The sequence below is a fragment of the Pelodiscus sinensis genome, chromosome 1 (assembly GCF_049634645.1).
Source record: "Pelodiscus sinensis isolate JC-2024 chromosome 1, ASM4963464v1, whole genome shotgun sequence".
Classification (NCBI taxonomy): Eukaryota; Metazoa; Chordata; order Testudines; family Trionychidae; genus Pelodiscus; species Pelodiscus sinensis.
In genome coordinates, this window is record NC_134711.1 from 320454004 (window position 1) to 320479013 (window position 25010).

At 42.0% G+C, this 25010-nt stretch overlaps 1 protein-coding gene across 5 annotated transcripts in view; it reads right to left on the minus strand.

The window, feature by feature from the left end:
- Positions 1-25010, minus strand: part of FCHSD2 (FCH and double SH3 domains 2) — a 268315-nt gene that overhangs the window by 74107 nt on the left and 169198 nt on the right. For all 5 annotated transcript variants that reach the window (XM_075919548.1, XM_075919550.1, XM_006130860.4 and 2 more), the window contains one exon: positions 517-639. In XM_075919548.1, the coding sequence (XP_075775663.1) occupies positions 517-639 (123 nt within the window). The remainder of the gene's footprint in view (positions 1-516; positions 640-25010) is intronic.

A 25010-nucleotide genomic window follows, 5' to 3' on the forward strand; every position in this document is an offset into this window, starting at 1 on the left:
GGGGGAAAGGGGTATAGAGGTTTTGGGTGGGGCCTGGAGCATGTAGTTGGGGGGAAAGAAGTGGTGGGATGCCAGGGGTAGGCTCTGGCTGGGACGCACTTACCTAGGCGGCTCCCAGCCAACAGCCCTGCAGGAGCCTGAGGCAGGTTCTCTGCTGAAGTGTCAGTTGGTTGGCTGCTCTACGTGGATCTGCTCTGGGCATGAGAGAGAGATGAGGGAGAAGGCTGCACACGCTGCTCCTGCCCCCAGAAAAACTTCTCAGCTCCTACTGGCCAGAAACTGGACAATGGGAGCTGAGAAATTTTGCTGGTGGGCAAAATCTCCCTCTTCTTAGAATCTTTTTAGGTTTTGCCAAATTTAATGCAATACAGGGATGAACACATGTATAATACACCTTAATAATATCCTATATTAGTCAGTATATTTTGGTAATGAATCTCTAGTGCTCAAAAGAGACAAATATCTTACTGTATGTTTTAATTATTCAGCTATAAAAAATTTAGTTAAAAGGCTTACCCTGCTAGAAGTTTCCAGTAAAAATTGGAACGTATTCTGTACAGCTTGGCATGTCTCTAGCTCAGTTCTGCTGAATGCCATTAAATAATCCTTAAGGTGATCATATACATTCCCATCAAGAGCCTGTATAAAGAGGGGAAGAATTATTAAAAACAGTAATTAAAAAGTGTGCAGGATCATTTGTTTTATTTTAGATTTATAACCTAAATTCTCTGAGCACATTAATCTATGTAACAACAGTTCTCAAACTGTGGGTCCAGGATCCCAAAGTGATGTCATTTTAATGGGGTTACTAGAGCTGCCATTAGACTTGTTGGGGCTCAGGGCCAAACACTCATTGCCCTTGGCAGCAGAGCTCAGACTCTGGCTTCAGCCCTGGGCAGTGGGGCTGAAGTCCGTCGGCTTCGGCTTTGGCCACTGCCTGGGGTATTAGGGCTCAGGTTTCAGCTTTGGGGCCCCTGCTTCGGGCAGCAGGACTTGAGCAGGGTCAGGTTTTTGTCCCCCTTCTTGGGATCATATAGTATGCATATGTCAAAAGGGGGTCAGTCCAGTGAAGTTTGAGAACCCCTGAACTACAATAATCAGAATAACCTAGATATTCCAACTTTCACTAGGTATAGTACCAAAGTCATTGTCTTAATTCCACTAGATGGCACCACAGAGCACTATAACAACAACTGTATTTCAATAAAAATGTTTTTCATCCAGTTATGTAAGGTATCCATAGAAGAATGCGAAGGTCGAGTTTGGATAAATGATGTTACTTAGAGATATATTCTCAATGGGAAGTGACCTTTCCAGTAGAAGCTCTGCACCCTTTTACTTGAAAGGATGTATTTTACTGTGCAGCATTCTAAATGTTTTCATGGACCACTTAATAAATACAAAAGTCTTAATTTGAATTGTAGATAATATTGATGACAGCAAGAACAACTAAGTGTCCATTATTTTATGTATAGACATACATACATCCCTTCTCCAGGCATATAAATACATGCTGCACAACAGCAGGGCCAATCATTCAGGTTGAAAACTATTAATAATTACATTATAGCACAGCTCAAAGGCCACATTGTTGTACTTGCTAACAAAAATTACAGTGTAAGCCCTGATCCACACCAAGGTACGACAGTTTAATTTAACATATTTGCAAACTGATTTAAACCAGAGCAACTGTGTATGTGTACAGATGCACATATGTCATTTTAAAACTAGTTTATATTCTTTAAGCCAATGTAAACTTGTGTAGCTACACACAGAATTGCACCAGTTTAATTAAATCAGTCAAGGAAAATAGTGCCTGTTTTCAGGATTTTTTGAAAACACTTTTCAAGGAATGTGATTAGGGCAAGTACTATCTTGGAAGCCTGCTTGTTTGACATTCAAGGAGTTCTCCACCTCTGGGGCTGACTATGAAATTAGGTACTCTAGAACATTGAGATGCACAGAAAGCAGCAATATCAAGTGGCAGCTTGATGCCTAATTTAGGTCTTTACAAGGCTTTAGGAAGCCAATGCACCAGATTTTGGGCAGTCTTCTTTCAGACTGTATCAGAGGGATAACTGTGTTAGTCTGAATCTGCAAAAGTGACGAGGAGTCCTGTGGCACCTTATAGACTAACTGAAGTGTAGGAGCATAAGCTTTCGAGGGCAAAGACCCACTTCGTCAGATGCAACTTCTTTCACTGGTGGCTCTTGTGAAGCATTGAGCCAGCCAAGAATGAGTATGTGGGCCAAGATGTTTCATGAACTCTGGAAGAATGTTGTCATAGTCAACAGCGGTGCCACTTGATGTTATGTAGTACCCCATCCAGCTTAATAACTATGAAAGGTTCAGAGCCAGCTCTGGCTTTGTGTTGCCTGCAGAAGACTTTCTGCTCGATCTGGACTCAACTCTTCACTTCTCTTTCCCATGAGAAACAGGAGACTATGCAGCATGATACTGCATGACACACAGCTCTACTTGTTATAATATCAAGAGCCCTCCCATCATACATTACTGATGCTATTGAACTGCAACAAAACTTGGAAAAGGGTCTGTTCTAGCACCAATCTTGTTCAACCTATACACCAATGACCTTCCACCAGCCTAGTAACTGAAGCATATTCAATTTACTTAGGCATGACCCTTAACTGAACCAGGGATGTAATAGTATAGTCAATTAACCGATAACCAAAAGCTTATTGGTTAAATGCTATAGACTACACACATTTCTGATCTCCCCCCCTCCCCCCAGTAAATTTAGCAGCAGGCTGGCCAGCAGCTAGGGTTACCAGGTAGACCCCGCCAAAAAAAACGGACACACTTGAGCCGGGGGGTGGGGGGGTGGGAGGAGGGACTAGCCAGGAGGAGGGCAGGGCTGGTTGGGAGGGGGGTGGGGCGGGAAACAGAGTTGGCCGGGGGGAGGGGGGGGAGGGACATCTGGGAGGAAGGGAGGGGACAGGAGGAGGAGGGTGGGTGGGAAGCAGAGCTGGGGTAGGTCAGGGGCCGTGGGGCTGGCCAGGAGGAGGGGGGGCCCCGGGCGTGGGGGCAGGAAGCAGACCTGGCCGGGGGAGGGTGTGTGTGCGCGCGTGCAGCCACTGGCTGCAGCCAGAATCCAAGGGGCCGTGCCCACAGCAGGAGCTCCCTTTAGTTGCAAGCAGAAGCCGGGCGGGGGGAGGGGCTGGGAGTCCCAGTCCCCGCCCCACCTGGCTTTTGCACACGACCACAGGCTTCCAGCACTAATTACACCCCGCCTCCCAATCTCAGACCCGCCCCCGCCAGGCTTCGATCCGGCACCCTGCCGGAAATTCAGAAAATACCAGACATTGCACATGTCCGGTATTTTCTGAATTTTTCTACTGGACAGATGGTGCAAATACCGGACTGTCAGGTAGAAAACCGGACATCTGGCAACCCTACCAGCAGCTCAGTTCAGTCCTGGCTCACACTGGCTCTGGGACCTACTCCCGCTGTGGCTCTGGATTTAAAGTGTATTAGGAACCAGCTGGGCTGGCAGCCCGGCTCATTTCCGGGTCCAGGAGCTCAGACCCCACCCCTAGACAGGGCTGCTGCCATCCTGCGTTGCTGCCTCTTTATCAGAGGCAGCAGCAGATGGCAACAGGCAGCCGGTCCATGAGGGGAGCTGGTTTTTGAACTGGCTCCCTTCACGAACTAGTTCCCACCTGACACCTCGCACTGCTGACTCTGATACAGAAGCAGCAGTGCAGTCACAGAGGGCTCCTTGGGAGTGAGGCTGGAGTGAACTGGCTGCCAGCCCCGCCCCCATGTACTATAGAACAGTAGAGTAACTGATAAGAATTCATGAGGTTGCTTGACTATTCAATTAACCAATATTTAACATACCTAGACTGAACACTGAGATACAAAATCCACCTGAGCAAGGCAGTTGAAAAGGCTGACACACAACAACCTTCTTGGCACACCGGGAGAACTTTCTGGAAAACTCTCTTCTAATTTTAGTAAAGCAACTAAGATTTTAGTATAATCTATTTTATCCACACATTACATTTTTTTATTTTACTACCTGATAAGTACAAAGTTTGCTGTTGTTCCTGAAAAGTTCCAAAGCTTTTCTTCTAATTTTTATATTTTTTCAAATTAATTTCTAGCTCTTTCCATTGCAAGATATGGCCATTGAAATAAAAACAGATAAAACACTCTAGTTCTAGGTAAACAAGAGCAGCTGAAAATGTGGGAAGATCTCCCAACTACAACATGCATGACACACATCTCCTACCTAAGGCCATGTATAAGGTACCATTACCCATTAACATAGTTTCTTCTTATTTTTTAAATAAGAAAAATAGTAATTGCCTAGGCAACATTACGGTAACAATTAAATTACCTCTCTCTCTCTCTCACACACACACACACCCTACCTAACTACCTACCTCCAGGAAACTTAAAAGAAAGGATTCTAAAAGAAACAAGGTCATGTTGCACATTTATTATGTCTTCTCTTCTTGCTCCTCTTGGTACAGCATAGCTCTACTACATCTGTGGTCCAGAAAGATTTTAGGTAGCCTGATGTCCACTTTTCCTAGTGTCCCATAAAGTTTGTTTACAGCCACTAGTCTGAGCTCTCAGTGTTCTGTGCTGTTAATAAGTTCTGTTTTTACCCCTAAATGTCCTCTAATAAGCAGTGGAAGTGCTGGTTATGCTGCTAGAAAACATTCACCTCCTGTGATCTTATCTATTTCTTTTAAGATTGCAGGGACTGTTACACTTTAATACTGCAATTCAAATCTGGCTAAATCTTTATAAAAATGTCTACTTTACTGCAAAACCAGCAAGGTGTTAATTGTATAATCACAGTATTTGCCTCCTTCCTGTATCTCAACAGGATATTATCATATCAAAACCACGTGAAATATTATGTACAATATGAGACTACTCATGTAAAAAGAGACATGATGATTCTTCCCACTTTATCTTTGACATCAGGACTCAAGACAATGCCAAGTTAGAGAATGCAGAATTAAACTTTCCAAGAAAGCAACAATGTTTAATGTAAAATCTGTTCCATTTAGATCAAATGCCATCTTAAAAAGATGAGAAAATTTAAACCCTATTAAATATCACGGAATCAGATACCTTTAGAACTGCTTAGTTAAATTCTGTATTTTTTCAATTTAACAGATATTTAAACAGGTTTGGAAAATAGAATGCTTTGAATATTCTTTTTCTGAATTCACAATTTAGAATATTTGATTCTCAATGGTTTACTAATAAAGAGGTTATGAATTTTCCTAGCTTAATTTATTTCATTACTTTGCCAATATCACAGTTTCCTTTTAATTCTTCTGTCTCTAATCAGAAGATGTAGTGGTTTGATCATTTTATATTATGTTATAGATTTCCTCAAAACCAAAGATTTAAGTGGAACTGAACTTCAGAAATTTTAAATATATTTGTCTGTTTGCCTGCTATAGTCTTTAAAAATGTAATTGTAGAAATGACATTAGATGCTGAATCTCTCATGTTCATGGAAGTAATTTATTTAGTGCTCTTTTACAGTAGTATTCACTAGTCTGAATTATACTAGATATGAATACTAGTATTAAAGTATTAAATCATGAACCAAAAACATTTGAAGAGTATTAGCACTCCTGGAAAGCCCTCCTCCTCCCCTCCAAAAAAAGTATCCTGATATTTTACTCTCTCATGCGCTTTAAAATTCCAAGGGACAAACAGAAAATGTTTGAGCCAGGCACATAATGTAAACATGTGCAGTGCAAGATTTCCCAGAGAGATCTGTCAGTCCATTTCAGTCATTACCCTAAACACTCTTGCTATTATCATTTTGATATTTTCTTAAGCAGAAATTGCTGAATGTGTGTGATGAAAATTTAGTGCATTAACTTAATGGACCATATTAGCTTCCCCCATCGAGTAAATAACATTTGCAACACACATCTACAAGCTTGCACATTGGCCATCAACACTAACCTAACTGGTTTACAGTGTGCTGAATCCTTTAATGAATGCTGAATATAGCTTTTCTTTTTTAAAAAGAAAAATCTTTTATTCCTTTTAAATACTGAGTAACTATATGACAATACCTATTGTAGGGGTTAATGGTATGATTCACGGATGGAATGTTAATTTAAATGTACAATTGCTTATTTCTGGCTGTTGGTGTCATACATAATACTACTCAACAACTTATTTGTGCTTTTTTTCCTGTTACAAATTTCAGGAAACAATTTAGTTGATGTTGATGGCTAGAATTTCCTTAAATGGGTGGAGGTAATATAACAAAATTAGATCTGACCTTGATCTGCCTTATCCATTCATTTTTGGAATGTACTCTAAGGAAAAGTTTTAAATGAACTAAACAAAGTTCATTGTGTTTGTTGAGTGATAAATTTTCATGTTATCTGTTAACTGCATAGGTATTGCATCATGCTGGTAAAACAGGTTTTCCTGTTATCAAAGCAAAAGCAGAAACTATAATGGTAGTTTCATATATCAGATGCCCAACTCTTTTTTCTTTAGGTACAGTGTATCCGAAATTAAAAACTAGGTTCTTACACCATGTCCAGCTCAGATCAGCATACCATATGTATATGCACCTGATCTACTCTGAATCCAAACTAGATTATAATTCATTGGAATTCAGGGACTGTGCCTTTTCTATTAATTATTTGTATTAGTCTAGCACCTAAATACCCCATTCTGAGATGACCCTTAACTGGAAGAGTTTACAGGAAAAAGAGCTAAAGCTAGAAAAAAGTGGAAGGAGAAACAGGCATAGGGAGAAGTGGCTTGCCCAAAGTCACACAGCTGGTTAATAAAAGAGACAAAAATAGAAACCAAAGTTTGACTCAGTCCTATGCACCACTCACTAGGCCATTCTGTTTGTCTTTATGTTTCTTTGAGTAGCACTACTGCTGGCACTTGAAAAATAACAGCTCACTTCATATGTCATACCACAAACTTAAAAAATTATTATTTTCATCATATTCTTTCCAACTTTCTCAAGTAAATACCATCCTAAACATTTACTTTTTAACATTTTTAAAACTGTCAAGCCCATTTAAACTTCATAGTGTACAAGCTGGACAAAAGTTTCTCAGTGTTTAGCAGAAAACAAAAAATATCTTTACCCCATTAAATATACAGTATAATCTTAACCATGCAAATATTCTGCGAGAAGTTATAGTTTTCAATAATCAAAAGCATTTTCTACATAATATCATATCATCTTTGGAAGACATGATCTAGTTTTAGCTATCTGAGAGTATCAGATAACCAAGATTCAAGAATTCAAGAGGGTGTGAAACCATGTAGAGATAAATGGGTGGTGTCCACGCAGTCCTCTTGGAGGATTCAACCTGGCAGGTTCGGTTGGCCGGCCCGGAACTGGGTGTCGGGAGGGGACCGCCGCCCGGATGGCCTTGGCCCCTTCGGGCACATTTCCACCGAGGCGGTGCGCCGTGATCGGCTCTGGGAAGGCCCAGCGGGCAGGTGGCTCACTGCCTCACAGCAGGGAGTGTTACAGCCCCCAGGCAGCAGCCTTCGCCGCATCCCGGGGCCAAGGGAGATCGGGGCCCAAGTCCTTCTGATTGAGGCACAGCCCATGGATGGTGTGAGGCCGATAACAGCCCCCGGTGCACCGGGACCGGGTCTTCTCGGAATCGGGTTGCTTGGGAATGCAGCCCAAAGCGGGTGGTAAACTCCATCTAAGGCCAAGATTAAACTGCAATGCAAGAAGTGCAGAAGTTTGTGACCAACAAAACGTAAGACAATGAGAATTCGGGATACACATTGTAAGAGCTAGGACTGCTCAAAGCAATATGCACATTTATTAAGGCAACAGTTAATTTTAACATCCTTCTGCTCCTTCTGTGAGATATTTAATATAAAAAGGCAAACCCCATTATGTATTTTTTTATGTTTATTCCAGGAATACCAATGGTTCATTTTGTTAAGGGCTCTTGATTCTGATTGCGAGTTTGTACTGTATCTGATGTTAACAATTTCTCAAAATGTTATCACCTAATGACTGAAGAAAAATTAGGATGATCAAGTCGTCATTAAAAATATTCCCTAGCTGACTTACCAGTAATAAATTCAATACAACTCAGTGGGGTTGGCTGACATCAGCAGTAGTCTGATTAACACTACATGAGATTGTTAGCCAAAGACAAGAAAGGAAGGAAAGTCAGGAAAACCCATCCTTTTAGTTAACTGTTGTATCACTCCCTCCCTCCCTTCCTCCTTCCCTCCCTCCCAATATTGGTCCAACTCTTTCAAAAACTGCTTTAGTTGCTATTCCTGCTAGTTTATTCCATGGACTCACTTTATCTACACAAAGAGCCATTTCTTTTCAATGTGACCAGCAATGCAATATTCCCAGAATGTTCAGCTTTATTTGAAGTTATGCAGAAAGTCCTATATTTTATTCTCCTTCCCCTGATTCATTTCAGATTCTCTTTCACTTTTTAGTTTTTATGCTATTAGACATATTCTGTTTTAATGTATACCTTCTAGTTTCATCACTGTGCATTTCTATAAACTGAACTGTAGAGTTCCCCTCCCTACCCAGGACTTTCCAGTTTGCAAAATTCTTCATTTTTTATACAAAGGAAAACATGTAACAATAGAATTTAGCTCTGCACAAACTGAAAGGATGGCAATAAAGTTTACACAAATTATTCTGATTCTCATTTTAATTCATTTATTTTCCTCCATCCTAAACTACTTTCATGCATAGTAGCTCTCTTCTCACTTAATACTAAATCAACTTTTATTCCCTCTCTAGGTAACACTGATGGCTTCAGTTCACTGTGGTATTCCACGTTTTTCAAAGTCAAGTGAACATTTACCTTATCTAAACTTTTCCAGAGCTACAGAAGAGACATTTTTAGCTATGACTATTCTTATATAAAAGATTGAGGTATAAATAAGGAATAAATTAATTAAAGATAATAGTTACACTGATGTGAGAGTGGAGACTTAGGCTTTCTAGGTCTAATTTCTAAGAGCCTCTCTTGAATATCTGGGTCATATTAGTTTCTTTAGAATATATCGGTACACGTTGTTTCCAAAGAGGACACTGTACAGGTTAAGTCTCTAAAATCTGGGACTCTCTGGTCTAGCAGGAGCATGGACATTACTAGATCAGAGCGCCCCGACTGGCCAGGTTCAGGGGCTGCAGACTTGACATTTACCAATCTGGCTCAATTCATGCACAACATTTTTAAAATAATGAAGTTATGCTAAGTATCAGATAGTTAACAGAACCAAGTGGGTATATTTAAAATGCACAACTCAGAATCTGTTATAAAACTATGCTAGTTTTATTAAAATTGAGGGGTATGTACAATGGAAAAATCCAAATTAACACTATTTTTAGCTATTTCTGCAGTTCACACAAATCATCAATACATCTGTTTAAGGAAAACTGTCTGAGCCCCATGGTACTGCAATCACTGTAACAGCTGAACAACGAGGAAAAAACAATATAGCTGCATGCCAAGTTATAGCAGCTGAATTGCAACACTAAAGATTAAACTCTATTTCCCAAATATCACTTGAGACTTCAGCATGCCAATTACAACTTTTTTTAAGTCCATTCTCTCATTTATTCATGGGGGAAGTAATGCTAATGAGGTACACATGCAATCCCTCTGAGCATCACTGGGAAAGTCAACAATCAGAAATTTTACAATGCACCATTCTGTCTTTGTAGTTTAAAAAAAAACTGTGAAAGGCTTGAACCCTTTTAGAAATCCATTTCTCCTAATAAGAGTTCAGAGATTGCTATAAAGGAACCTTCATGAAAGCAGTTTGCCTTAATGGTATCATCCATAATGGCTTACCTGATCAAGTTTCCATAAACTTGATTAGCAAATTTCCCTCTCCCATGCTCTTACCATCTGTGAACTTAAGCTATTATGGTGATGTATTAGTTTCCTGATATCTAGTAAAGACACTTCAGCATGTTTTCACCATTAACTATGTGGGCAAACATGAACACAGTGGGTAGAGGGCTGGATCAGCCTATTAATTTAATTGCACTCCTAGTTAATGTGAACAAATTAATATTTAGGGATTAGAAATTTAGGATTAAATCTTTTAAATATATTCTGCTCTGATAACCACATTTTATGAGTTAAACTATATTAAAATGACCTCACTGTTATTATATCTTGAGTTAGCCAGTTTGACTACAGAAAAGGAGAGGGTGTTACTTAGGGTGTGTCTAGACTACATGCCTCCTTCGACGGAGGCATGTAGATTAGCCAGATCGGAAGAGGGAAATGAAGCCGCGATTAAAATAATCGCGGCTTCATTTAAATTTAAATGGCTGCCCCGATCTGCCGATCAGCTGTTTGTCGGCAGATCGGGGGAGTCTGGACGCGATGCCCCGACAAAGAAGCCTTTCTTCATCGACACAGGTAAGCCTCGTGGCTTACCTGTGTCGATGAAGAAAGGCTTCTTTGTCGGGGCATCGCGTCCAGACTCCCCCGATCTGCCGACAAACAGCTGATCGGCAGATCGGGGCAGCCATTTAAATTTAAATGAAGCCGCGATTATTTTAATCGCGGCTTCATTTCCCTCTTCCGATCTGGCTAATCTACATGCCTCCGTCGAAGGAGGCATGTAGTCTAGACACACCCTAAGATGCCTCTCTGATAAGGCTGGACCAACTTAAGCAAAATGGTGTTAAACTGGTTATGAGGGACCAATGTTTAATATAAATAATGTTTATGCAAGTCCAGTATTTACATTATCACCTAGAGGTCTTAAGAGAGACTAGGGCACTATTGTGCTAGGCAACATATAAACATGCAGCACGACCATCCCTGCTCCAAAATGTTTACAATCTAAATAGTGAACAGGGAAAGCATGGGAAGAGGAATAGATGCAGAAGGAAGTGATTCAACAGTCATAGAGGAGCTCAGTCAGTGGTAGGGCTGGGCCAGCTATCCTGATCACTGTAATCTCCTAACATTGGGAATCTGGGATTCTGTTCACCAACAAACACATACTCAAGTTCATTGTATTCACTTTTATTTCTCGTGTCTTTTAGGTAGATTGCTAAACGTGATTGTGTAACCTATACATCTACTGGGTGTGGTTCACTGTACTACGTAGTGGCACCTAGACCACCTACGGAGAGAAAGAATGAGTGTGCTCTACAGCCTTGGCTGAGAGCCCGCCAGCTTTTAGCTCAAGCTATAAAGGCTCAGGCATGAAGCTCCAAGGGTTCCAATTTGGTTCTACCTGTTGGCGTTGCAACTATTCTATCTTACTCCAGAGATCTAGGACTCTGGTACAAGGAACACTCATTTCAAAATGTCCATCGATCCCAGCATTCAGACTGTGTCTTCACCTCATGATCATATCTTTCAAACACATTAAAGTGAAACAGTATTTTCTTCCAATTCTGAGCAGTTGTAGAATTTACCAGAAATGTGGGCAGTGTGTTATTGTAGCATCTGGGCACTGCTAGATTAGCATCCATTGCATTCAGACAGTTAAAATTCTGGAGCTAAGTCAAATTTGGTTAAAATTTTTAAAATGTGATCATTTCAGGTTGGAATCCAACACTACTTTATCAACAGTTTAGCTATAATTCTGAGTTTGAGAATATTGTAGTGTGTTTTACATAATTATTAAGTCAACCTGACTACATTCTGTTCCAGTAAGAAGTAATAATTGGACACTCCACAGCTACAGAATCTGAGACGGAATTTTGTTTTCCTTCCTGAAAATAGGATTCCTCCCACCCATACAATTTGTTTAGAAGAGATGACAATCTGAATAGTTGAACATTTCCTTCTCTAGGAAGATTGGCAGGCAAGAGGACAAATAATACTACAAGATATTTTCCTTCCAGAAGGGTCTTTTCAGACAGCTTTTCAATTAATCGCTGCAAATGGTAAATACTAAAAGCTGATCATTCTTTTATGTGGATCAACTCCAATGGTGGAGACCTGTTATATTCAGATCTCCACAGGAGAGGGCACAATCACAATGGAGGAACACATCTTCCTTCAGACTCTGGATCAGGGGTGGGCAAGACAGCCTCTGTGGGCTGGATCCAGCCTGCAGCCACCCTGCTGCTCCCTCACCCGCAGGTCAATCGAGACCTGGGGAACAAGTAGTGCATGAAGTCTCCTCCGTTGCCAGGGGTGTGTGGCATCAGAGAGAACTGCTGGCTGTTTTAAAACAGCCGGAAGTTCTCTAGTCGCTGCATGCTCCTGACAAGGCGGGAGTAGGGCATGAGAGGCTTTGTGTGCTCCCCTGTCCCCCGGGCCCTCCCCGCTAACCCCCGCCTTGTCAGGAGCCAAGTCTCCTCCCGCTGTGGCACCTAAAGGAAACCACCTGCTGTTTTAAAACAGCGGGCAATTTTCTCTAAGCACTGGGGGTGGGAGGCAAGACTTCACAAACTCCCCACTCCCAGGCCAATCGGTCTGTGAGTAGAGGAGCACAAGCAATCTCCTGGCCTGCCCCTTCTAGGGTGGCCCGGGGCCACTTCAGAAATTTATGAAGCGGACCCCTTTTAAAAATTGTTGCTCACCCCTACTCTGGACTCTACAACCTTATTTTCCCACAGATCCTGAAATGCTTCCAAAGAGGAAGCTATACCTTATGTCACACATTAACTCTCAAATTTGAACAGCTAGTCATTTGATGAATAAAATTTGATCGTAGACATCTACATTAGTGGAACTAGTCCATAGGAAATTAAGAGATAGTAAGAAAATCTGCTTTCTAAGAACCCCATAGTACAGATTAAACAGGATTTGAATAGCGGTATCCTGAATGACAGGATGGGAAAGCAAATGACTATACACTAACAAATCCGTCTACCCCAATCAGGGGAATCTGCCAAGCCATCCTCAAAGTAGGAAGTACATAACTTTGATGAAGGGAAATGTACAAAATAGTACATTCAGAATCTTTTTTCCCCTCATAGGGGTTTGGGATTCCCCTTTTCACATTTAATCCAAATCTTTCTTGAGTGTTTAAAACTGGGCTGGAAACTTCATGAGCTTTTATAAGATTTTTAATCCTTCTCACTCTGGTCTCACTAAAATTGTGGAGTCACTATGAAAAAACAGTACATTATAAGAAATCTTTACTTTAGCATTTCTTAAGATATAACCATGGTGTGTACCCAGTTTGATGCACTACATAGTCTATTCTTATTTTGTCCAAACTGTAATATTGTCCATTTGCCCTTCTGGATCTTATCTTCCTATTATGCCTCATCAGCTTTTTTCCTAGCTTCAAGCTCCCAGGAAATGCTTTCCCTTGCTGTTCAAATGGAAGTCACAATCAATCCTTTCAGTCCCCTTTCTCCAGAAAACCAGCGATTCATGAAATCCAATCTTTCTTCACTGCAACTACTATGTAATTTCCTTGGCCCTTAGAAATAGCAAAATCACGAAAAAGATTATGCTACAATTCTATTCAAATTCTCTGCCAAGATCTATGGAGTCATGTAAATTCTAGTAAGTTGATTGCTGTGCTATTCATAACAATGTGGACAATGATGAATGTTTTCTAATGAAGTCTGAAATACTTAGTGAAATACTTTCAGGCACTATAGTACATAGATATTTCATTCCTGCTATGTAGCCAACTCTCTCCTGCTGCTTGAAGAACTTTTGGTTTGTATTCCTTCCCCCGGGTCAGCCAAACAACTATATGAAGATTATAGGTCTCAATCCTACTATTGCTTGTGTGCTAAGCAACCAGTGAATGAACAAATTCCACCCCAATTCTCATACAAAGAAATTCAACCAACTACCATGAAAGTGTATAAATCACTAGTCCAGAATTTTGATGATAAATTTTAAAAGGGCAAAGCTATAATGTCTGATTATTTCTTTAGGGTGAAATTCACCAGTATCATGTAACACTGAAATGGTGGTGCATAGACTTTGTACAGGCTCTCTGCACAGGGAAAAATTTAATTGTGAATGAATATCCACAAGTTCTAATTATTGGTCAGCTATTAACAATTAAATCAAAGACACCAAAGTAACAGATTCCAAGAAAACCATAGGGATATTTCAATAAAAGTTCTTTCCCCCCACCCCCCCATCACATTTTTTTTTTTAGCAATGGATTTAAAAAAAGTTAGTGTTGCAAAATGAAAAGCTGAGTAATCTTTTCAGGATGTCTGTCTCCATGACTTCTAATTCAGGAATGTTGAATGTTTCCAGTTAAAACTTTCAGAATCAGCCTCCCAAGTGGAGCACACCCAGGTGTTTCCTGCAGTTGGATATTTCTCTGCAGTAGCTAAGGCTCCACTCCAAGAAGTACAGAATAACAGTGGGCAGAGTAAGGCACTCTGGTAATTGCTCACAACAAATTTCAACATGTTTCACAGACACATTTAAGATGTAAGAGTGTAGCTATTTTAACAGGTAACTGATAAGCATGAGTTTATCCATTACTCAAATGTTTACACGCAGCTCCCAATCCAGCTCCTAGAGAGCCGGCTACTGGCCTGCACTACTGCTTCTGGTACAGAGGCAGCATTGCGGGGTGGCAGCCAGCTACCTTGGGAGGAGAAAGGCAGGTGGGAGCTGGTATTCGCCAGAAGCCACCTTAAAAGCCAGCTCCCAGTGTGCACTGGCTCCTAGGGAGCCGATTCCCACCCCAAGCTGCTGCCTCTGATGATACAGAGGCAGAGTGCAGGGCAGCAGGCGGGAGCTGGTACATGTGGGGAGTCAGCGCTGCCGCACCAATGCTGCAAGTGGGGCAGCCGACGGGAGCCGACTTCTGCCCCAAGTTGCTGCCTCTAATACAGAGGCAATACTATGCGGTGGCAGTTGGCACACGCTGGGAGCCAGATGCTGCCCCATGCTGCAGGTGCATGTAACCGTGTAACCACTGACATTTTTCAGCGGATACACAGTTATCCAATTACCTGCATTTTAACATCCCTAATTCAAGCCATCTTCAAATCCTGGCTCCTCTTCCTCCACACAATTTTTAAGATCTATCCTTTCCACCAATCCCTAAAGCTAAAATACTCACCCAGTCTCCTGTCTTGATTACTATAACCATCTTCTCCCTGACTTCTCCATACAAGCTGCTGCAGCAAGGACAACATCTCCCCAAATAGTTTCCTCTCCTTTACTGTATCAAGTTCAAGTTTCATGCCTCTGCTTAACAATTCACTAGTCTACTTACTCACCTTGGCCTCCCCCCCCCCCCAAGTCACTCTCATTTGTCAGCTTTTTAGACAAACGTTTCCATTCTTATTTTGTGCCTCTTTCTATGCAGAAAATGCACTCACTAAGCATATTTGTAAGTTCTTTTCTGCATTATGACACCTATACAAAAGTGTCTGATAAGTTTCAGAAATAACCACTCCTATGGTCTACCGTTTGTAGATCTATAGTCTGTAGACTGTAAGCTCCTCAAGGCAGGGACAATGTGCCTAACATTTTGGGTGTTACTGGAAATAGACAATAAAAATAATTCTTGAAAATAGTAGATATTAAACATGCCTCTTCTTTGGAACACGCTATTAGGTACGGAATGAGCAGAGTTCAATTCCTGATTTTACCAGAGATAATCTATGTCTGATGAGAATGAGGGGGGACAATCACAGAGCAGCCAGGGTCATGAGGCCATCAGACAGCATGGAAAATAGCAGTGCCGCCTTCACTTCCCCCACTCCCACCAAAGCAGCAGCCCCTCCCTGCAGCTTACAGCTGTTCCTCCAGCTTCTGCCTGGAATAGCTTGCCAGCTGTCCTGCAATGAGGTAGTCCAGTCGCACCATGTGACTCAACAATTGGGTGAGGGGGGAATGAGGAACATGACCCCCGCATTTACATGTACATGTGTACACACATACACACCCCTCCATGCACTGCCTCTGGATCATACCACAGGTAGTGTGTTTTGGTGGGCCACTCAAAAATTTCGTGCTTCAGTTTCCCCAACTGTAAAACAAAGATAAGAGGAGGTTACTCACCTGTGCAGTAACTGACGTTCTTCAAGATGAGCGTCCCTGTGGCTGCTCCACATTAGGTCAATGCGCTGCCCCTGAGCCTTCAGAGCAGTGTCCCTGGAGCTGCGTGCTCCTAGTTTGCAGGTTTCATGCATGCTCAAGGCCCCACTTCCTGCAATTCCTTCTCAACCCTGGAATGAGACCCTTTGAGGAGGCCAGAATTCCAAAATAGAGGGGAGGAAGAGAAGGGAGTGGAGCACCCATGGGCACATCTCGAAGAATATCAGTTACTGCACAGGTGAGGCGTCGTCGTTGTCTTCTTCAGACGTCTCCGTGGGTGGTTCACATTAGGTGATTAAAAAGCTATATCCGTTTAAGGTGGTAGGGACTTCAGATCTGGCATGAATGCAGTAGACGGGACCGCCTTGGAGAATTTTAGGCTGGATAAGGGTCCTTGAGTAAGTGCATAGTTCTTCACAAAAGTGTGTGCTGATGACCATATAGCAGCTGAGCAAATATCCATTATGGGAACTTTACAGAAGAATGCTACTGAGAGGGACATGGCTCTAATGGAATATGCTCGTATGTTGTTAGGAGGAACAACCTCTGACAGGGAATAACAAAGTCTAATACAGTCCAATATCCAGTGAGAGACTTTGAGATGAAATGGTAGACCCTTATTGCAATTTGCTACAGACACAGTCTCAGAAAGGACCTAAATGATCAAGTATGTGGTAGATAAAAGGAAAGTGCTCTGCGTAAGTCAAGGATGTGCATCTTAGATTTGAATGAATTTGAGTGGGGCTTGGAAAAGAAGGTAGGAAGATGTATGGTCTGACTGAGGTGGAAGGATGACCGTACCTTAGGTAGGAACTTGGGGTGAGTACGTAAGGTGCCTTGTCTTTGAAAAAGGTTGTGTACGAGGTGGCTGCCATCAAAGCTGCAATTTCTCCCATCTGTCTAGCCAATATAATGACTACAAGAAAAGCATTTTCATAGATAAGGGCAAAAGAGAAATAGTAGCCATTGGTTCAAATGGAGGTCAAGTAAGAGTGTTCAAAATGAAGGGTAAGTCCCAAGGGTCCACTGGTGGAGACAGCTCTGGGTAAAGTGCTTGTAGACATTACAGGAACCTCTTAGTGAGTGGATGTTCAAATATCGATGAGTCATCTATCTTGAGGAAGAGGGTTGTTACAGCAGCAAGGTGAACCTTGATGGGACTTATGGCAAGGCCTGCTTGTTTAAGGTACAGCAAGTAATTGAGAATGAAAGGTAAGAAAGGTGTGGAGGGGGCAACCTGATGGTCTGAGTACCATATTGAAAATCTGTTCCATTTTTGAAGGTAAGTCTTATGAGTGCTCTGTGTCCTACTGTGCAACAGAACTCTTTGCACCTGTTGTGAACACTTCTAGTTCTTGTGCAGAAAACCATCCAGGAGCCAAGCTTTCAAGTGCAGCAAGTGGAGGTTGGGATGACTGATCTGGATTCCGGGCTAAAAGAGGGGATCTTGAGAGTGTGGTAGAGAGACTGGTGATGTACAGGACATCCTGGTAAGGAAGGGAAACCAAGGTTGTCGTGGCCACAATGGCACGATAAGTATTAGGTCTGCTTTGTCCCTCCTTGCCTTGCGGACAACCTTGTTTAAAAGAGGTTTGGGGGGAAGGGAGGAAGATGTAAAGGAGATGGGATGACCAATAGATTAGAATGGCATCTCCCATGGAACCCTTCCCCATGCTGGCTCTTGAACAGAATTGGTGACACTTTCAGCTGGATTTAGTGGTGAACAGGTCTATGGTGGGGTAACCCCACTGATGAAAAATCCATGACAGGATATCTGGGTTCAATTGCCACTCATGTTTGGTTGGATGGCCCCTGTTGAGGGTGTCGGCAGTCGTATTGATGTTGTCTGGAAGATGTATGGCAGTGATATATCATATTTTAGACACCAGTTCCAAAGGGCGATTGTTTCTGTGCATACAGCATGAGATCAGGCTTCACCCTGATTATTTATATAAAATATTGCTGCAACATTGTCTATATACAGTCTTACATGATTGTTCATGATGAATGGAGGAAATTTCTCACACGTGTACCTTACTGCACAAAGTTTGAGGACGTTTATGTGACGGTTCTTATCTCTGCTGGACCGCAGCCCCATAGCTGTGTGATGACAATGTGCACCCCATCCTGTGAGGGATGCATCTGTCATCATGGAAACAGATCGCTCTGACATGAGTGAAGGTTCTGTGGTATTGTCTATTACTGAAGGGACTTCTTTACTGGTAGTGGAATCAAGAGGGATTTGGATAATGTGTGTACATTGGGCTTGTAGACTCTCCTGAGACAGCCCTGTAGACATCTTATAGGGAGGCAAGCGCTGTTGATAATGAAGCTGCACACTGCCATGTGGCCCAAGAGTTGGAGGCAACTCTTGTGTGCTGTTGGTATGGGAGTGGACTAACACTTTTACCAAGGCCACTATTTTGTTGAAACGGTCTGTGGGAAGAGAAGCAATGGCACTTGTGGAATCGAGGCAGGCCCCTATGAATTGAATCTTTTGAGTAGGGATGAAAGTTGATTTGGTTTCGTTTATTTGCAGGCCCAGGTGTTGGAATACACGCCTTGTGACTGACAAGAGTGATGAGAATCGGTTTCTGAGCACGCTTGAGAAGGCAGTCCTGCGGGTAAGGGAATATGATAACACTTAGTTTTCGCAGGTGTGCTGTAATGACTGAAAGGACCTTTGAAAAGACTTTCAGAGCCGTAGTAAGGCTAAATGGTAGGACCTTGTATTGATAGTGTTGTGTGCCTAAAATGAATTAGAGAAAACATCTATGAGCTGGATAGATGGAAATATGAAAATATGCATCTTGCAAGTCGAGGGATGAAAACCAGTCACCCTGTTCCAACACCAGTATAATGGTAGCAAGCGTCACCATCTTGAACTTCTGCTTTTTAACACGTGTTCAGTGTTCGCAAATTTAAGATAGGTCACTATCCTCCCAATGACTTCTCTGTGAGGAAATAAGGTGAATAAAAACGTTTTCCCCTAAATTGTCCCAAAACAATAGTCCCCTTAGGGCAGGGGTCTCCAACTTTTATAAGCACAAGATCACTTTTTGAATTTAAGTCAGTCTAGGATCTACCAAATCCAAATACCCCTGCCCCATCCCTTCGCTAAGGCCCTGCACCTGCTCCATCCCTTCACTGGGGCCCCGCCCTTTTCACTTTGTGATGATGGGGTACAGGTGAGGGGGACGGAGTGACATCAGCACCCCCTGCCTCTGTCTCCCCAACCCTGCACAACAAGTGGTTGGCTCCCAGGGGCAGCTCTGAGCAGGAGTACCAGGGCAGTGCGGGGAGGGGCAGCTGAATTGCCAGTACCTGATAGCCTCTTGGCCAAACCAGTCAGGATCACTTGTCAGAGGCTCCAACATCTACTGGTAGATCCCGATCTACTGGTTGGTGACCACTGCCTTAGGGTATATTTCAATCTCCCCTACATGAAGATGTTCCACTTATTGCTAGAGAAGATTTTTGTGAGAGTGGTCTCTGAAGAGGAACTGGGAAGGGGGATAGGAACGGGGTATAAACATAAAGGGATTAGTATAATCTTGTTCAATTGTCTGTAGCAGCCATCTGTCAGAGGTTACACGAAGCCAGTTGTTTAAAAAAAAAATGGAAGTAGACGGTGCTGAAAAAGCTTAAATGGAAAGGATAACATTGGAATAGGTGAGAGACTTTCTTAACTCTGACATGCTGTTCAAATTTGCTTGTTCAATTGTTGTGATTGTTGTGAATTACTAGGGGGCGGGTGTTGTCATTGATTTTTACCTCCGCCGTGATTTTGCTGATGTTGGTCTTGTTTGGTATATTGTTGAGTGCACTGTGGATATCATGGCCTAAGGTAAGGCTGATACCTGGATTGTCTCCTTCTATGTGCTGGATTATGAATGCTGAAAGATCAGAGTATTGCCCTGGAATCTTTCATTGAGTGAAGGATGTTGTCAGCGTCGGCTGCAAAGAGCTTCTGTCCGTCAAATGGGAGATTGCCACCACAGTCTCTGTAGACCATGCTGCCATGTTGGCTGTGTTTAGGGTTGCTTGTAGAGCTGACCTAGAGATTGTATGGTCCTCTGTGATTAGGGCCCTGAACTGTTGTTTCTTGCCTCAAGAATGTCTGATATAAAGTCATTAAGTTAGGTATAACTCCTGTAGTCATATTTACTTAATAAAGCAGCATAGTTCGCCACTCAGCATTGTAATGTTGAGGGCATGTATACTTTGCGTCTGAACAAATTGGGCCTCTTGCTGTCGCAATCCAATGGTGTGGATCTGAAATGCTGCTGCTTGTTCTTTTCATGTGCAGCTTCTACCACCACTGACTTAAGTACAGGGTGAGTAAAAAGAAACTCAGAGACCTTGGCTGGAACATAATATTTTTGTCAGCTCTCCTGCAAGTAGGTGTTGTTAGCCAAATTGTCTTTGCTGGCTCCATAATTGCTGGATTGATGGGTAGTGCTATTTTAAAAGATGTCACAGAATGGAGAATGTCTGTCAACTCATGTTGGTTTTTGGTGACCTCTTGGAGTGGATTGTACAATTCTGCATCATCTGCAGTAGTCAGAGGAGGGGGCATGTCCACTACGCCTGGTGATGACGGTTCATTTGTGTCCGATGAGGCGTCAGGTGATGGATCAGAGTGATCACCTTCTAGGGCTTGCTGTTGTTGGGGAGATGGAGACCATGGTGGCGGGGAATGTTGTGGTTTCACTTTGGTGTTTCCAAGTGTAATGGTGTTTGTGTTGAGATTGCCAGGAGCTCCAGTATTGCCATTGTGGGTATGGCATAGTGGGGTGACATCTAGGGATTACCATACCATGGTGGCATGCTTCTATGCCTGGAATGTGGTGGGTGAGTTCTGGCAGAGTAGATGGACTGGTCAGTGGGAGAAGAATAATTTGGAGAAAAACCCCACATCCATGTCCTCCTCAAAAACACTGGAAAATCTCTCCAGTGACATAGTTGATTGCAGTGCCAGCATACGGGGAGAACGGTCGGTACCGAGAAAGGGTGAGTTAAAAGTAGAGGAAACCAAGAGATCTCTGTGTTGCATTTATTGCTGTGCTGGTGTTGACGGTGCTGTGATTGGCTGCACCGATACTATCTGCTGTCCTGGATGGTGTTTTGGCACCAATTGGCCAAGTGATGTAATTGGTGTCAGATGACAAACCTGGCACCAGGGTTGCCTGCGGTGCCTGCAAAATATTATCAATGCTGGAAGGTGCCGCAGAAGATAAGACAGGCAACTTAAAGCCTGAGGCCTCAGACTAAGGTTTTGAACGATCCACTTTGATGGTGGGGCCAGAGATGCCCAGTGTGTTATAGATGCTGAGGTGCGGTGCCGCCATGGCTCTCTGCACTGAAGGTATTGGTGAGGACCATTTCTGCGCCAGGCTCTCCTGAGACAAAGAAGAGCTCCTTTTTGTGTTTGTGGCTTCTCAGGCTGCTGGCTTGGTCCTAATGATTTCTCAAGGAGAATGAGTTTGAGTTGCAAGTCTCTGTCTTGCCGAGCTCTGGATTTTAACTTTGCACAATGAAGTTAACATCGGACACATTGTGAGTGTCTGTCAGACACCGGAATGAGGTCTTTGCATGTGGAGCAGCACTTAAAACCTGTTGAGGCGGGCATACAGACAACTATCTATCTAAACCAGGGGTGGGGAAACTTTTCTGGATCGGGGGCCACTAACATATGAAAAAAATCAGTCAGGGGCCACACACAATTGAGAAGCCAAAAACACCCACCAAATCCTCACTGATGTGGCCCCCGACTGAGAAGGAGAAGGACACTCCTGATATTTCCCTCGCATACGAGAGCCTAGTGGGGCCAAGGCTAGTAGATTCTGTGTGCTCCAGTCCCTAAGTAGGCACGGGCTCCTCAATGCTAGGAGGGGAGCCCTGAGCCTCGGAGGATGGATCCAGGTAAGCTGGGGGCTGCATCTGGCCCCCAGGCCTGAGGTTCTCCACCCTTGATCTAAACCAAGGTAAGGAATTAATTGGGAGAAAATAATTTTTTTTGAAGAAAAAAGAACTATAAAACTGTGAACTGCTAAGCAACAAACTAATTGGGGAATAAAAACAGGTTGAAAGGGGAATTACTTATCTAAAACACATCACTGGCTGTAGGCAGTAGAGAAGGAGCACGCGGCAGCAGATGTGCACATGCGTAGCACCAGAGACACTAACTCCGAAAATTCCGACTGAAGGTGGCGGGGTACCCCTAAATGGAGGTACACTATAGCTTAAAATGGAGTAGTTTCAATAAATTCAGTCATACATACAGTGTGTCACATGTCATTAACTCATCTAGTGATCATAATGACTGGCATATTATTTAAGTAACACTAGCAGCATTCTAAATTATCTAAATTAAAATCATACACTATGGGACATTTAACAGCACAATAGGTATTTTAGAGGATTAATTACTGGAACAAACAATTATTAAGATCTCAAATTAATATAAATTTTAACTTTTGAAAGCAGTTGCAACAGCTGTTTGTGAAGTAACTTCCCTCCTTTATTAATGGAACAAACTAGCAAATCTGAAATATTTAAGTCATATGAACTGTGCGATTGTAGCGCTCTCTCTCTCTCGGGAAACCCCCTCCCCCCAAAAAACACAAAAAAATCCCCACCCAACCCTCCCTGGTCCGGCACCTTCAGGACATGACACGTCTTGGATGAGGGATTTTACTGGACATGGGGAGGTCATTTCTTGCCCCCCTGCTGCTTGCTCCCCACCCTGCCAGCCCACCAGGCTTCCCTCTCCCCACAGCTTAGCTAGGCCACATACCAGGCTCCCTCCCCCACCCCCACATCATGCTGGTCTCTTGGGCCCCCCATATCCCACAGTGCACCAGGTTCCCAGGCCATCCCACCCCTCAGTGTGCCTGGACTCTCTGACACTGGAACATCTGTGGTCCGGATGTTGCTGGACCAGAGCATCCCGGTTTATAGTGGTGCAACCTGTACCATCTAATATTTCCGTAGAGGCTTTTACAGAATACCATAGGACAAGACTTACATGAAATGAAATATGAATGACTAACAGGCATTACACTTCTTTAGAATACAGAATGACTATGAATTAGTCTATATGAGCATTACCCTCAAACAGTGTCAACTTTTTTTTTATAAAGTACCCCTTTAAAAATATTATAAGTACCCCCTTTTAAAATCCCAGTACCTACAATTTTCAGACTCACACATTTTTTTTCTACCATTGCAACACATTTGTTTAAACAACTTAATTGTAGCTGGGTGGGCAATTACATTTTTGGGTGTAAAAAGTAAAAAATAATAAACCGCTGTAAAACTTAAAACAAAAATTCAGTTTTCTCTCCAAATTTCTCTTGTGTTGACATACCCACCCAGACTTCTTGAGTACCCATAAGGGTACTTGTACCACTGGTTGAGAAACACTGCTCTAAAAGACTCAACTGTACCATGATGCCCACAAAAACCTGTCAATTTATACTGGCTTAAATAAAGGTCAAGTTTGGTATGATGGATATTTAAACTAGAAATGGACTGCATGTTCTTTCACCACTTTTTTTTCCCTTTGACTTCTCACTATTCCTTAAGATTGTCAGCATCTCAAGACAAGCACCGTGACTCACTATCTATGTGGACAGTGGGTAAGCTTGGGGGTGCTATCATAATACATATAATAAATAAGAAATTAAAATATCTTCAAAATGAGGACAAACCTGCTATGGCCAAATATACAACTGAAATTTACTAAAAGAAATTAGTTGGAGGCCATTTATAACAGCAAGCAGATGACATACAATTATTTTAAAGCATTGTTATAATTAAAGTTGATCAGAAAAACTTTGATTGAACCATTTCCCATTGAAATAGGGATATCCACAGAAATTATAAAACCAAATTTGCATAGATTTCACCAAATTTTGTTTAAAAAAAACCCAGGAAAAACTGATTTTTCAATTTGAAGCTATTTTTAATTTTAAAATTGTATTTTGTCTTCTATTAGATATAATAATATTTGTTTGCAGTGTTGTTGTAATCATGTTGGTCCCATGATATGGGTGACAATATAAGCGAGGTAATGAGAGCTCTGTGTAAGCACAGAAGCTTCTTTCTCATCAACAGAATTTGATTCAATAAAAGATATACAAAAGGTGGGTGAAATATAACATTATTATACTCATTTTTTAAAAGGTAAAAATTTTTAAAAGGTAAAAATCAAACTGAAAAGTTCCTATTTAGTCAGTCGAAGAGTATTTCATTTTGTTCAATCCAAAATGGAAATTTTAAAAAGTTTTCTTTTTCTTGAAATTTCAAAATTGTTTAGGCTTTCTTTCAATTTTGAATTAAACCAAATTTTGAAATATCAAAACCTTTGTGAAATGGAATTTCCTTTCACTGTACAGCTCTGGTTAAAATGCTTAAATAGCCAGACTTATCTTGCGATAGTTGCTCTAGGCATTACTATTTAGTTTTAATTCTTTTGGTTCCTGTTAGAACTTGGGTCATCAGGTTCTGAAATGCAGCACAGAAAATTCATTCGTGAGTCACTTGGCTGATCAGTCAGAACTGAAGGGATTCCCAATCAATCAGCCTTAAATAAAATAGTTATGAGAGCCCTCTCCATTTGAAGAGGAAAAGCAAAGATTGAGGAGTCTTTCATTCTTCTCAGAGTGACACCAATGACTAAGTTCACACAGCAGTAAGGAGAAAATATGGAGGAGTGAAAAAGAGGGGAGGAAGACATAGTAAGCAGGAAAAGGAGTGCTCAACTGCATAACTTAAATCTCTATTAACTGTGTGCAGTGAGAAAGTGTAAACAGCATGCTAATGAGGAGACTTACTGACACCGACTTCAGCATTTCAACTGCCTCCTCTAATCCAAGCCAATTAATATAGAATCTTGTGTAATTCATTACTTTTGATATTCACCTCATCTGAAATTTTACTATTTTTAAATGTGCGATTTTTGTGGCGAAACAAATGACTACCTTGCAGAAGTTG